Source organism: Coturnix japonica, chromosome Z, assembly GCF_001577835.2.
Source record: "Coturnix japonica isolate 7356 chromosome Z, Coturnix japonica 2.1, whole genome shotgun sequence".
NCBI classification, from domain to species: Eukaryota; Metazoa; Chordata; class Aves; order Galliformes; family Phasianidae; genus Coturnix; species Coturnix japonica.
This window is the reverse complement of record NC_029547.1, coordinates 13,151,264-13,164,668: the sequence shown is the minus strand read 5'-3', so window position 1 is coordinate 13,164,668 and position 13,405 is coordinate 13,151,264. Positions and strand designations below refer to the sequence as shown.

General features: G+C 42.9%; 1 protein-coding gene across 1 annotated transcript in view; it reads left to right on the top strand.

Moving 5' to 3' along the window:
• The first annotated feature begins 10,462 nt into the window (after window positions 1-10,462).
• The window catches only part of SERINC5 (serine incorporator 5), a 38,011-nt gene continuing 35,068 nt past the window's right edge, over window positions 10,463-13,405 (top strand). Inside the window, exon 1 of the mRNA XM_015848605.2 lies at window positions 10,463-10,806. Within this exon, the coding sequence (XP_015704091.1) occupies window positions 10,780-10,806 (27 nt within the window). The 5' untranslated portion in view covers window positions 10,463-10,779. The remainder of the gene's footprint in view (window positions 10,807-13,405) is intronic.

Below are 13,405 nucleotides of genomic sequence, written 5' to 3'. Positions count from 1 at the left end.
TGCAGTTCCATCTTTCATCATTTCAAACAGATGGAAGTTGGAAGGTGTCAAATCCAAACTGTACAGCAGGTGGGGTAAGAGAGTCTAACCAAGACTGGCAGTATTCTCCATGGTTATCAAACTGGTACGGGGCCTGTTGTTATCGTGATAAAGAGAAAGGTTATCTTCCTCTCTGGTATGACTGGAAGTTTGAGCCTTGTATTGGTTCAGTAGGATCTGAAAAACTTTCTTTGTGTACCTAAGTGAGCATTCGTGAGACCTACCTGGCACAAACTTCACAGTATTCCAGTGTTGCCACCACTGTTTCCAACACACTGAAGCTGATTTTCAGATCTGTGCACAGTTCCCTGGTCTTAACTCACCAATCTGAGTGAATGAACAGATGGAGGCACTCACTATTTTGTGGTGTGGCAGCTGTGCATGGCTGTCTGGAACGTGGCTTGTCTTTCACATCACTGTCACCACTGCTGAAAGTCATCACCCACCTCCTCCCTGTGCGCACATCCACTGTTCAATCAGAATCAGAGAATCACAGAATGGTTTGGGTTGGAAGGGACCTTTAAAATCACCTAGTTCCAGTTCCTTGCTGTAGGCAAAGGCACCTCCCTCTAGACCACGTTGCTCACAGCCCCATCCAGCCTGGCCTTGGGGCACCCACAACCTCACAGGGCAACCTGTTCCAGTGTCTCATCACCCTCACAGTACGAATTTCTTCCAAATATCCAGTCTAAAACTACCCTCTTCCAGTTTAAAACCATTTCTCCTCATCCTGTTGCTACATGCCCTTATAAAATGTCCCTCCTTGTTGCAGGCTGGCAATATGACACAGGGTTCAGCCTGTTGCTTGGACAGGTACTTGGCTGGGTGAGGAACTGTCTGGAGGGCCAGGCCCAGGGAGTGGTGGTGAATGGAGTTAAATCCAGCTGGCAACCGGTCACCAGTGGTGTTCCCCAGGGGTCAGTGCTGGGGCCTGTCCTGTTCAATATCTTTACTGATGACCTGGATGAGAGGTAATGGGTGACCTGGAGGGAATCCAGGGATGCTGTCAGGATGTGCAGGGATGGGATCAGGAAAGCCAAGGTGCGGATGGAATTAAGCTTGGCAAGAGATGTAAAAAACAGGAAGGATTTATTTACTTACATTGGTCTTGAGACAGTCAAAGAAGAGTGTACTCCCTCCGATAAATGAAAAGGGAAATATGGCCCTTTTCCTTGAGACCTGTCAGCCGTTCTGGGCAGCCTGCTCCACTATGAAGCCTTCAGTTTCATGAACAAAAACTGCCTTGCCTTTTTTGATAGATAGGTATAGAGTATTATGTACACCACAATAAGATAAACCATCAGCACAAGGTCTTTTTGTTGGTTATTCTTTTATTCCAGGCTTTGGAATAGTTTCACTTAGCTTTTGTGACTTCAGTCAGAATTCTGGAAGGAATATTTAGGTCATCTGGTAGCTATAGCTTAATATGCAATTAGTCATCTGGATACTGTTTGTGACAAGCTTGCTTTGCAAGCTTTCAATCATGCAAATCATGCTTCAGCTTTATTTTATCATGCCAGCTCACTGAGTATATGGCTGTTGCAACCTGCTTGGCTTCTGTTCAGAATGGCAACAATTAAGTGTGATTTATTTTGAGCCTGCGGTGTGCTCGCTTATACAAATGTCTATCTCGTACACTTGTGCAAACTGGAATATAAATTGCTTCTGGTGGTGCATGGTCACTTATGCTGTGTGTGCTTTAATATAAAGATGCCTTTATAAATCTCTACAATAGTAGCAAGCTTTACCAGCGGCTTCTTAACATTTGCTGCTCTGAGGAAAGGGAGGAATTACCACCAAAAAAAAACCCTATAATTTGAGCCTCTTTTCTTTGAATCCCTCTGTTCCCTCTTGATTACATGAACTTTGTCTGAGGTAAGCAAGGTATGCTCTCCATATGGCTGTAATAAAATCACAGGATAAAACAGGAATAAGTCTGGATTTAGCTTGTCAGATTGAGATAGGGAAACTTCTTGGAGGGCTAAGTTGAACACTGTTCACAGGTTTAATGATGCATGCGTTGTTGGTATCCAGTAGTGTAAGAGGCTAGGGAAGATATATGCACAGCTGTAGTCCTTCTGAGCACAAAGAACAGTAGGAGAACCTCCTGTTTATTCTTCACAAAAGCCTGCTGCAAATTAGATCTGTTCTTCCTATAACCCACCACCACCAGCAGAAGGCTCCAGGAGCAGCTCTGTTCTTGCTGTCCCTTGCTTCTCAAAAGCTGAGGCTTGCATTTGTCTAACAAATCCAAAATGGCCAAACTTTGTTCATCTTACAATGCCAATATCCATCTGCTTTTCAAGCTCTCCAGGTAGAACTGGAATAAAATCTCCTTTCTGATGCTACTGAAGTGTCACCCTGTTGTTTGTGTTCAGTTCAGCCCATTTGTTAATTGCCCATTTGTGGACAACTTATTCAGAAAACTATTACCTTTTTTTTTTTAGACAATTTTGTACTCTCAAATGATTACTTGGGGGGTTCTGTCTCTTCCTTCCAGTAATAAAATCTACAGAAAATCTAAATCTAAAGACCTAACCACCACCACCACAAAAAAAAAAAAAAAAAGCAACCAGTTTATTAGGCTATTGTTCTTAAAAAACCTTTCCTAAGCAAATTTGCCTGGAAATACTGGATTTATATGTTCTTAAGATTAAAACATTAAAATTCTACCAAGTACTTTATTTCAAGTCCAACAATGTACAACATTTCATCCAATAGAATCTAACCAAATTTGACTACTAAAGCAAATGGACTTTTTTCCCCCCCTTCTGCTTATTACTTATTTTAAGCTACTAACACATAGAAAAGATTAGCGTGAATTACAGAGCACTGATAAAGATACAGTGACCCATAGCATCATTTGGCTTTGTGTCCAACTTGATGTTCTGGAAAGACTGGTTACATGTATGTATCTGACTCCACATGCACTGGCAGTCTCTGATCCTACCCAGTCTCTGAGCCGTGCAGTTCAGGTGTCTCTTTATATTGCTTTGCTTTGGCAAATCATTCAGTGCTTCCATTGCTATTACCATTGCTTTCTGAGCCTCACAGAATCACAGAATAGCAGGAAGGTAACGTCATCTACCTGGACTTGTGCAATGCCTTTGACGCGGTCCCCCATCACATCCTTGTCTCTAAATTGGAGAGAGATGGATTTGAAGGATGGACTAAAGAATTGTATAATAAAGGTGTATAAAGAATTGGTTGGAAGTTCACAGCCAGAAGGTTGTGGTCAATAGCTCTATGTCCAGTTGGTGACCTGTCATGAGCAGTGACCCCAGGGGACCGTCTTGGGTCAAGTACTCATTAACATCTTTATTGGTGACACAGATGATGGGATTGAGTGCACCCTTAGCAGGTTTGCTGATGACATCAAGCTGAGTGGTACAGTTGATAAGCAGAAGGAAGGGATGCCATCCAGAGGGACCTTGATAAACTTGAAAGGTGGGCCCTTGTGAACCTAATGAGGTTCAACAAAGCAGAGTGCAGCATTTTGTACTTGAAAGTACATGAAAGTAGCCCTGCTGAGAAGGACTTAAGGGTTCTATTGCATGAAAATCTTAACCAAGAGTGTGGTGAGATGCTGGAACAGGCTGCCCAGAGGGACTGCGGGTGCCCTGACCTTGGAGGCGTTCAGGGCCCTGAGCAATCTGATCTAGTACTTGATCTGGCAGCTGGTAGCCCTGCCTGTGGCAGAGCAGTTGGAACCTGATGATCCTTAAGGTTCCTTCCAATTCAAGCCATTCTATGATTCTACAGTTTTCCTAAAGTTGCTTCTGGAAAGTGTCTCCAGCCCCTACAGAGGTTCACAGAATCTTGAAAGCTGTTCCTATAAGCTCATACATCAGAAGACAGAAGAAAATTAATTTTCTAGTGCCAGCGAACCCCTTAGAGCCATTATTGTAATGCCTTTTCCCTTCTTGCTTTTTTTTCCTTCTTGATTTTTCCCTTTTTGCATTTTCCTTTCCTCCCAGAGCTGTAAATAAGATCAGCAAAGAACTTGGTGCCCTTGGCAAATAGTGCAATAGGCCATACCTTTCTCTTGGGCTTCCTGCACTTAGCCAAGCATTAAAACAAATAAGATGCTGTGACTGCTAACCTTTGTGTTCAAGTGGGCTATTCCCAGTTGCTTTTTGCCAGGTCTACAAATGGACTATGCGATGGCAACAGATCCTGATATGATTCTTACATGCACTGGCTTCTAGAACATTTCCAAGCGCTCTGGACGCTCTTGGCTACTTAATAGGTTTTGGGAAGAGGTGCTCAGCAATCTCCAGGTAAACAGAGGTGATGGTGCACACTTAGGAAAAAATTAGGAGTATGTTTATTGTGTCCTGCAGTAATCCAGACTGTGAGATAGGGATGGTCTTGCAGTAGCACAAAGGTATAACTCATAGGTTGTACATAGATTGTTTTTGCTGTCTGTTGGCACCTTTGAATGGTGCTCCCTTTAACTGGAATATGTTTTCCACAGGAAGCTGTTTTAGGAAACATTGCAGTGGTTATGTCATCAGCTGTGTAGAAGGTCCCATTTGGATCTGAGCGGTCATTTCCAGAACATGTGCACGTGCATTTGTACACACACATTTCCCCTCCTTCCCATAAACACATTTTTGATTGCTGTCTAATTTCTAGGCTAAAGCAAAACACGCTTTTACCTAAAAAGCAATCTAAAATTGTATGTAAGTTAATAGGCATATGAGGCATAGATTTACACTATAAAAATGAACAAACTGTATGTGTCACCACCACATGTAATAGATTTGGTTTTGTTTTCTTTCTGATTGCATTTATATTTGGAAAGTTTTTACGTATTTCATTTCACCTGAAATATGGCCAAGCAGTGAATTTATTCGCATTGCATGCAGCCTTTCTCCTTCTCTTTGCCAGTTGGCACAGACCAAATTATTTTTAATTACTAAAAAGTCATGGAATTTCACTACAGAAAAAGGACCATTTGCAGTTGCAGCTTCATTTCAGGAGGTGTGAACAAAATAGCACAGTTTGTAATTTTCTTACATTAAAATACACTGTTCATACTGTTCATACTGTGTGAGTCCTCAAGAATCAGAGTCCTTGTGTGTTCCTGCTCAGTTATGATTTCTCTGTGCTGTGCCAAAAAGCTTTTTGCTTTACCACTGAACAGCTTCTGAGTTCTCTATAGAACTGGTAATACTGCATTCTTCTTACAGCGAAGGGGGATGGGGAGAATCCTGGTTTCTGCTACAATAATACATGCAGAAATTAGTTGGGAGTAAGTAAAACAGATGCACATTAAACTGCAATATCTGCAAGTGAAGCTGCACTCGGGATCCAAGGGTAATGCCTTTCTTGGCAGCTTGAGCAAAGCTGATGGGCCACAGAAGGGCACTAGTGTGTGTGAAACAGGGTTAGAATCTTGCAGGCAGTTCTGTAGGTTACTTGAAGGTGGATGTCTCAAAAGCAGATGTTTCTGAGGCTTCATGTCCTACTATGCTGTTTGTATATTTATTGAGAGTGGAAACTGGTTTGCTCCCAGAGAACAACGGGCTTCTTACTAGCATTTTTGCTGGCAAAAACTTTAGGACAGCTAACCAAGCACTTTCCTTCTTTCCTTGCTCCGCAACATCCAAACTGAGTCCAGAGACTGAAATCTGCTCCTCGGAATTCCTGAAGTTGACCATTTAGTGCCTCAATTTGCCTCTCACCTCCCAGTGTGACAGGTTCAGGCAGTATAATCTTTGCTGCTGTTACATGTATGTCTTTTTCCTGCCCTGACTCATCAAATCTCAGTCAAGCTACGTTTTTAAAATCCCTTACTCAAAAAAAGACCAAAGCACCTTGTCCTTCTCTGTTGAAGCTGAGCATTTCCCATCACTTGAAAGCCATAAATCAGATTTAGCATTTCTTCAAAGACATGCTCTTTATCCTGCCAATGGGAATGATCTGAGGTTGGAATTACCGGATGAAGATTTCTGGCCAATTAATCAGATTTGGGGAACACGGATATGTTATCTGATTTCAGAATCTACATGTGATGGTTAAACCATATTCTAAATGCATGTTAGTTTCAGAGCAACAGTTATTTACGTACAGTAACATCTGGTTGTCCCTTGGCTGTTAACCTGTTTAATGCTTGCCATCGACACAGCAGGAAAATCCCAGCCTTTCTCGTGACAAATGTTTCATTATAAAAGCCACAGAGTACATCCCAAGGCTCTGACCAACTAATTGGCAAGTCCATTACAGAGCTCCACTGTTTTCTTCAGCGCAGAGGCTGGATTTATTTATGTCAGATCACTGACATAAGGATAACAGTGCTGGCATGAAGATACATGAATGGAGCTTGAGTTAATGGTGTTCCCCACCCAGGGAATGCTTGCTGCTATCACAGAGCATGAGGTTTTTCTGAGAGCACTGAGGAGGGGCAGTACGATGAGAAAACAGTTTGGGTTAGACAGCAGATGTAAACTGCTAAATTGCAGTGTGCGTCCCCAGGATGCTGCAAGAAGTCTCCGATGATGTAAGTTTGACATCTGTCATTAATACGGGCAGTTCTTTGTCTCTCTTCCCTCTTATCTGGCTCCCTCTTGTCATGCTCAGAGTGGGATACAGCTGGGCCTTCATGCTAGTTGAGGAGAAAGGGTGACTCAAACAGCAACAGACTGCATGATGTGGGGAGAGGTTTTTCTCTCCATCACCAAACTCCTAATGCTTGTACTCTCCCATCATACCCATGCATCACCCTTTCCCAATCTCCCCTTGAAAGACGGTTTCATTATAAAACCTCTTTCACGTTTTGAGTTAATTTTGCACTAGTGGAAATTAAGCCAACCCTGACCAGTCAGCTTCTTGTGATTGTACAAGAAGTCTGGAACAGAAATAGAGGAGAAATATAGTTCACATTCTGTAATGCTTGTCAAAACCACACGATTCAAGAACCTGACAGTGTTTCAAAGTTAAAAGCACCATTGTTTTTCTATCATGTGTTTGCTGGCCACACCATTTTCCTGACTGCTGTTCAATTCTTGATTCTTTCTCTTCAGTGCTGACTTTGTGGAAAGAAGCAGTAAATTAGAGGACCTGTGTTTAGACTCTTACCACCAACCCTGACATGAGGAGACCTCCCTTGAGGTTGTGGCTGATGTTCTTCCTATTAAAGAGTCTCAGCTGCTGTGACTGTGCTGAACTGTGGTGGGATCCCCCAGGATCCCTGTGTGCTGGTTTTGTTTGCAATTAAATAACCACCCGACTGACAGAAATAATCTCATGACTGTGGTAAATACCACAGCTCTATCTTCAATATGCGTAGATGGCAGAGCACCACCTGTATGCCTTTAATAAACTGTACTCCTAGAGTTAATTCTGAGCTCTTCAGGTTCCAGCAGAACACCAAATTTAACATTGATTCATCTTATAACCTGTTTCCTTTTTTGATGTTATCTACATAAAAACATAGTGTAATAGACTCAGAGTTCCTAAGATTAGGGTATTTTGAGACTAGAAATAAGATTCTAAATAGTTGTCTTAAATATTACAGCACACAAACACTGATGATAAAGCAGATGAAGTGAGGAGGCCTTTCTACAGGGAACCTTATTGCTACTCTTTCTGACTTTGTTTGCAGTAGCAAAGATAGCTTGAAATCATACCAAAAAAAAAAGCTGAGAAATCAAGAGGAGTCCCTCATGACTGGAAAGGACGGAAAGATCACTCCCATTTTTAAAAGGGTATGAAGGAGTACACTGGGAACTACCAAGTGATCAGCCTCACCCCTGTGCCTGAGAAGGTCATACACTCATAGAATTGAGTCATCTAGTCCAATTCCCCTGCTATGAATACGGTCACCCACAGCAAGATCAAGTTGCTCAGAGCTTTGCCCAGCCTGGTCTTGCATGTCTCCCCTTATCCTGTTGCAACAGACCCAGCTAAATTCTGTTCCCTTCTTTTTTATAGCCCCCTTTAGATGCTGAAAGGCCTGAGACACTAAAGCCTGAACAACAGGCTCTGAAACAGTTGACCTCTAGATGAACCTCACAACCAAACACTATACCACATATGCAATACAATATTTATCTATTTTGCTATTTTAACATGAACATATATATTTGATGGCAATTCAGAAAGACCCGTTGTAACGCTTTTTGTTTAACAGTAACAGTTAATGGATCTTAGGGCATGTTGCAAGAGCGTGAAACCGGACATCTGACCTTGTTGAGAAACATGTGGTTACTGCCTAAATAGATAGGGAAGCTCCCTCAGTTCCTCCTAGAGACCTGCACAGGCTTTGGGTAGAATCCAAAAGGATGAAACAAGATTTGAAGTTCCGTAAACTTGTTTGTTCATCTATGTAAAAGTTGGACCCCTTCGCTGTAACTCTGAAGACCTCAACCACGAGTGGACAAACTGCTCAGGACCTTAAAACTGCCATGAAAGGTTTCCCAAATCCTTGCTGTAACCAGGGCTCCTCAGCCATTATGGATCTGGAGGATGGAAAAGCATAAGGGCAATCAGTGATGTATCTTTCTTAGTCACTGTAGTTAATCTTATGTAGTAATGATTACGTGCATTACCTCAGTTTGTTTTATTCTTGCTGTATCATTTCACTTATTATTTTATTGCTTTAAATGTAAGATAAACTCACTTCTTTAACTTGCTGTTCTTGCCCTTTATGCCAACCCTGTCCATTGGCAAAACATAAATCAACATCACAAGCAGGATCAGGTGTGTGATCTGTGGAATCAAACTGTAATGTTACAGTGTCAAAATACAGTTGCTTTGTCAATAAGTTGGATGCTTACCAGACTAACCGAAAAGACTGCAGTTTGTGTTGTGTAGTACAGATATAAGAGGATGAGTGAATCATAGGAATGTACATTTAGTGGTAGCAGAAGCAGGCATGCAATGAGATCCCAACAGATGGAATAGAGATATTTGGGATTCTATGGATTCTGATGAGGCTGGGCTCCTAGATGAACTCTCAGGTGTTAAACCTGCATGAGGATGAAAAATGGAATTAGATGCTAATGGTGAGGTAGGATGTGATAGAGGATTACATTCAGAATAAAGGAAATGTTGTAACTGAGGAGTTTAAACAAAGATCAGGGGAGCCTCTGCTTCCCTGGGTATTGTGTTTGTATGATAAGGGAGCATCAGCTCCCATCTATGATCCTCCCTTCACCATTCTATGATCAAGATCATGGACAGGGGATTTTAAAAAGTTTTCAATTGAGAGTTTAGACTGCTTTGTGCAAGATGCATTTTGAAATACTGTTTATGACACTGATTTGTTAGTCTTAGCAGCTCAAGGATGTAATACTAAATAACCCATAGAATATGACTGGCCAGGATCTGAATGTCAGTGGTATACTGGTGAGACTGCATACAAATTATGAAGGAAGAAGGGATGAAACTGGCCATTTCTATTGGAGATGCTGATACTATGATGTGGAATGCTCTGTTTGTATGAGAAATAGTCTTAATTAAAACTTCTGCACCAGCATATAAAAATGTGATTATGACACACCAGATTAATGAGACAGGAAATCTCCTCGACAAGATAACTGAAAAAACACAGCAGCTAGATGACCTGGGAGAATGGGATTCCTGGGGCAGTGCAGGAAACCAAGGCACTCAAGACAATCCTAAAAGCAGTGAAAACGGGATTTCTTTTATATATACAAACATATATATATACACACACACATATATGTTTTATATATATATATATATATATATATATATATACATTTGCAGCTTTATTAACAGATGTCTCATGATAAGACAGATGGTTCTCCAACACCTGAGTTATGGAGGATATGTAAACAGGGAGGGCTGAGTAAACCTACCAAGAAAGCACAGAATTGTAAAGCAGAAGATCCAGGAGCTACCATGAAGGACTGGAATCCCTCGCCTCCCTCCCCAAACCCCGGGGCTCTTTGTTTAACAAAGTGTCCCTCGGACAGAATGGAAGAAGCTTTGAAGGGAATCAACATATCAATACGATAAGAGTACCGAGACATCTTGGAAACAAACAGCAGGATGGCGACTGACTGGCACAAGATAGCACATGAATTAACAAGTGTCAGAATGTAATTAACAAATGCAAACCTCGGGTAAAATTGTAACCTGGAATATCCAACCAGAAAGAAGCATGGGGAAGACCTGGCATCCCCCACCCGGTGCTCCTTGGTTAAGCAAGGAATGGGAAGAGACGTCGGAGCCATCACCATGTCTATATGAGTGATCTTGGGAACAGCGGGATGGCGACCGGCTGGAGGCAAGACAGAATGCGAATCAACAAGTGTCAGAATGTAATTAACAAATGTAAATCTTTGGTAAGATTGTGAACCTGGAGTACCCAGCCAATGGGAAAACAGGGGAGGGGGTAGGCATGGGGGAGACAAGGTACAAAAGCCGCAGTGCCGTCTCCGCGGGTGCTCTCCTGCCGGCAGGGCGCTGCATTTGCGACTCAGAATTTCTTCACCGTCGATCGTGTCTCCTACAATTTACCCCAGCCGCTCCTGACACACGCACCGGGACGCTCCACGTCCGACGGCGCCTCGCTCCCTGACGACAGCGGAAGCGGCGCGGCGGGGCCGGGCCGAGGGCTGCGGGCAGAGGCGGTGCAGCTCCGCCCGAACTCGGCGGTACCGTGCGCGGCACGGCCCAGCCCGCACCCGCATGGGGCGAGCGGCTCGGAGCGCGCTGTTGTGAGCGGCACAACGAGCCAGCGAGGCAGGCAGACGCACCGCCGGCATGTCCGCGCCCTGCTGCGCCGGCCAGGTAGGGCGAGCGGCGGCATCGTGAAGGGGCATGATGCCGCAGCACAGCGCGGGGACGGAACGAAGCGGAGCGGGCAGCCGGGGGAGCGCCCCGCAGCCGCTGCCTGCGGGAGGAACGAGGGAGGCGCGGTGCTGTGCTCACCCGCAGGCACCGCTCGGGGAAGGGCTCGGCAGGTGCCGGCATCTGCTTTAGGGAAGGACGGCAGTTGTGCCCCTTGTCTCTAGACGACTGTTAGACTGCACTCGCCCCGCCGGTGCTTTATTCTTTAGTTGATTTTCCCAGATATTCACTTCTGCTGCATTAACGTGTCACTGCTTGTCCTGACAGCAGCAGGCTAATTCTGTTGGTTTACAACAGCCTTTTGCATATTCGATCATCGCAAGGTCCAAATTCTGTTGGTATTGCCCCATTGGCAGCTGCCCAACCTCAGCTTTTGATTATTCTCCTGCTTTTGTATGAGCTGTCTGGGAATGAACTCCAGCTTGTGCCAGCAGCTTGAAAGCCCAGTCTAGATCTCGTCCTTTGGCTGTTCCAGTGTTCAGCAGGCAGTGTGCCTCCATAAACCTGTCCTCCAAACAAAATGCCCTGCACCAAACCAAGATTGCTGGTTGTGAGCAGGAACTGCTCCCCTTAAAGACTGGACTCCTGGGCTGCTGCCTCACCTGCAGTTTTGCAGCAGATGAAGGAAGTTTTGGACCTACTTGGTCTTTTCTATGGAGTGAAGTGAACAAAGTGCTGGTGGTAGATACTTTTAGGTGGTTGCTGGCTATTCGTGTCTTCCTGTGTTTTTTGTTGTACCTCCTGGAGGAATAGCTTCAAACTGAAAGATCAAAACCATTTTGAGGCTCATACGGTGAATGGCTTGCTTTAGCACAGCTGAACTTCGAAGAATTCTTAAAACCACGCTTAATATCCTGTGTAGTAATATCTTCTAGTGTAGTAATGTGTTTTATTGACACTGATGCGTAACTTCAGTCTGGAAAGAAAATGAACTCCTTCGTGATTTTGGAGCCTAAGCAAAAGCCCTAAAGTGGATGCAGTCGTAGTGCCAAAATTATGCAATACCCTGGGGAGATGTATTCTGCTGGATGAAACATTTTTTTTTTAATGTGAGACTTATCTGTGCTAAATATGGCATGTTGCTGGATTTACACCAGCAAACTTCATGTGGATAACCTTTTTACAGATTAAGATGATAAATGATATAAAACATGTTTCAGTGGTGTGCAGTGTAACTTTTCTTAAGAGGGAAAATGGTTTTTGAGTTTACAGCTAGAATAAATCCAACCTTGATGGAGGCGAGGGTGTTGGTGTAGTGTAATTAATATACAAAAACAAAAGGGACAGAAGTTCCTCTTTCTCAACCCAACTTTTTCAGGCATTTTAAGAGTGCTGTTAATCATGCTGGAAAATCAGGAAGGAATTTGTCCTGTCCTTTTGTATTCTTCAAAATATAATCCTGCCTACAGAAACAGTAATGAAGTTCTTGAGGAAAGATGGGAATCTATGCAATAGGTTCTGAAAAACAGCCCTTTTGTCGGTCGCTCCTGTCTGTCTACAAAATACTGGTTGTATGGGTTTGATATCTTATGGTGTTTGTTTTTTTTTCTGGGGTTTGGGCTGTTTTCCTATTATTAGGAAGTGTTTTGGCCTTGCACTCTCTGCTGTGCTGTGTTTCTGTGGTTCTGCTCTGCAAGAAGTGACTAGAGAGGTTTGGTGTTCTCCTTGTGAGCTGGAAAAGCACAAGTATTACATGTTATTGTCTGTAGCCAATACCAAAATATTGTTGTGAGTTACTATCACTTGGCTATCAATTTTCTCCATTCAGAGTGCCAGCAAAATCTTCTAATATGAAACAGACAATGAGTTATCAGTTCTTTTGGGTCTGGACCAAACTGTGCTCAGTGTCTAGTTGATGATGCCTGTCTGAATGAGCTTATTCAGGTTTCCCAGCCCAAGTTCCTGTTGTTAAAGCACACAGTGGCTGGCAGCCAAACTTTAGTGTACTTTGGTTATGCTGATTTTGCACAAAAAATTTAAAAAAAAAATAAAATTTTAAATAATCTTAATTAACATCACTGTATGACTTGCATCCTTGCCAAGTGGACCATGGGAACTTGCTCTCAAGGAACTTGGCCATTGACAAACTTTAGCTTCAGCAGCTGCTTTTGTCACATAAAATGCAAACTGACTTTTGCAGAAAATGGCAATCTTTGGGTGTTTCTGCTCTAAAAGTCTTGCTGGTGTTTTTTATTCTGCAGGTATTTCTTTGGTAGACCCATTTTCAGGATGCAGCAAGAGTACAGTCTAGCTTGGACCTCCACAATGCTTTTGATTACATAAAAACATCTGCTTGAATTGACAGGAAACAGGATTTTACATTTGGCTTTTCTTCAGTAGTTATTCTCAAGAGAATCAAGTTGAGATCATGGTTAAGAAAAGCAGCTGTTGCGGAAAATCTTTATTACAATGAAAAAGGTTTTTTTTTCCCCGAAGTTAAATAAATGTAATTTGAATAGTTACTGTTTAGTTTGTAGGGGGCAGTGTGCTGCAGCTGGCTTGCTGAAGAAGATGGATTTTTCAATTAGAATTGGTAGTT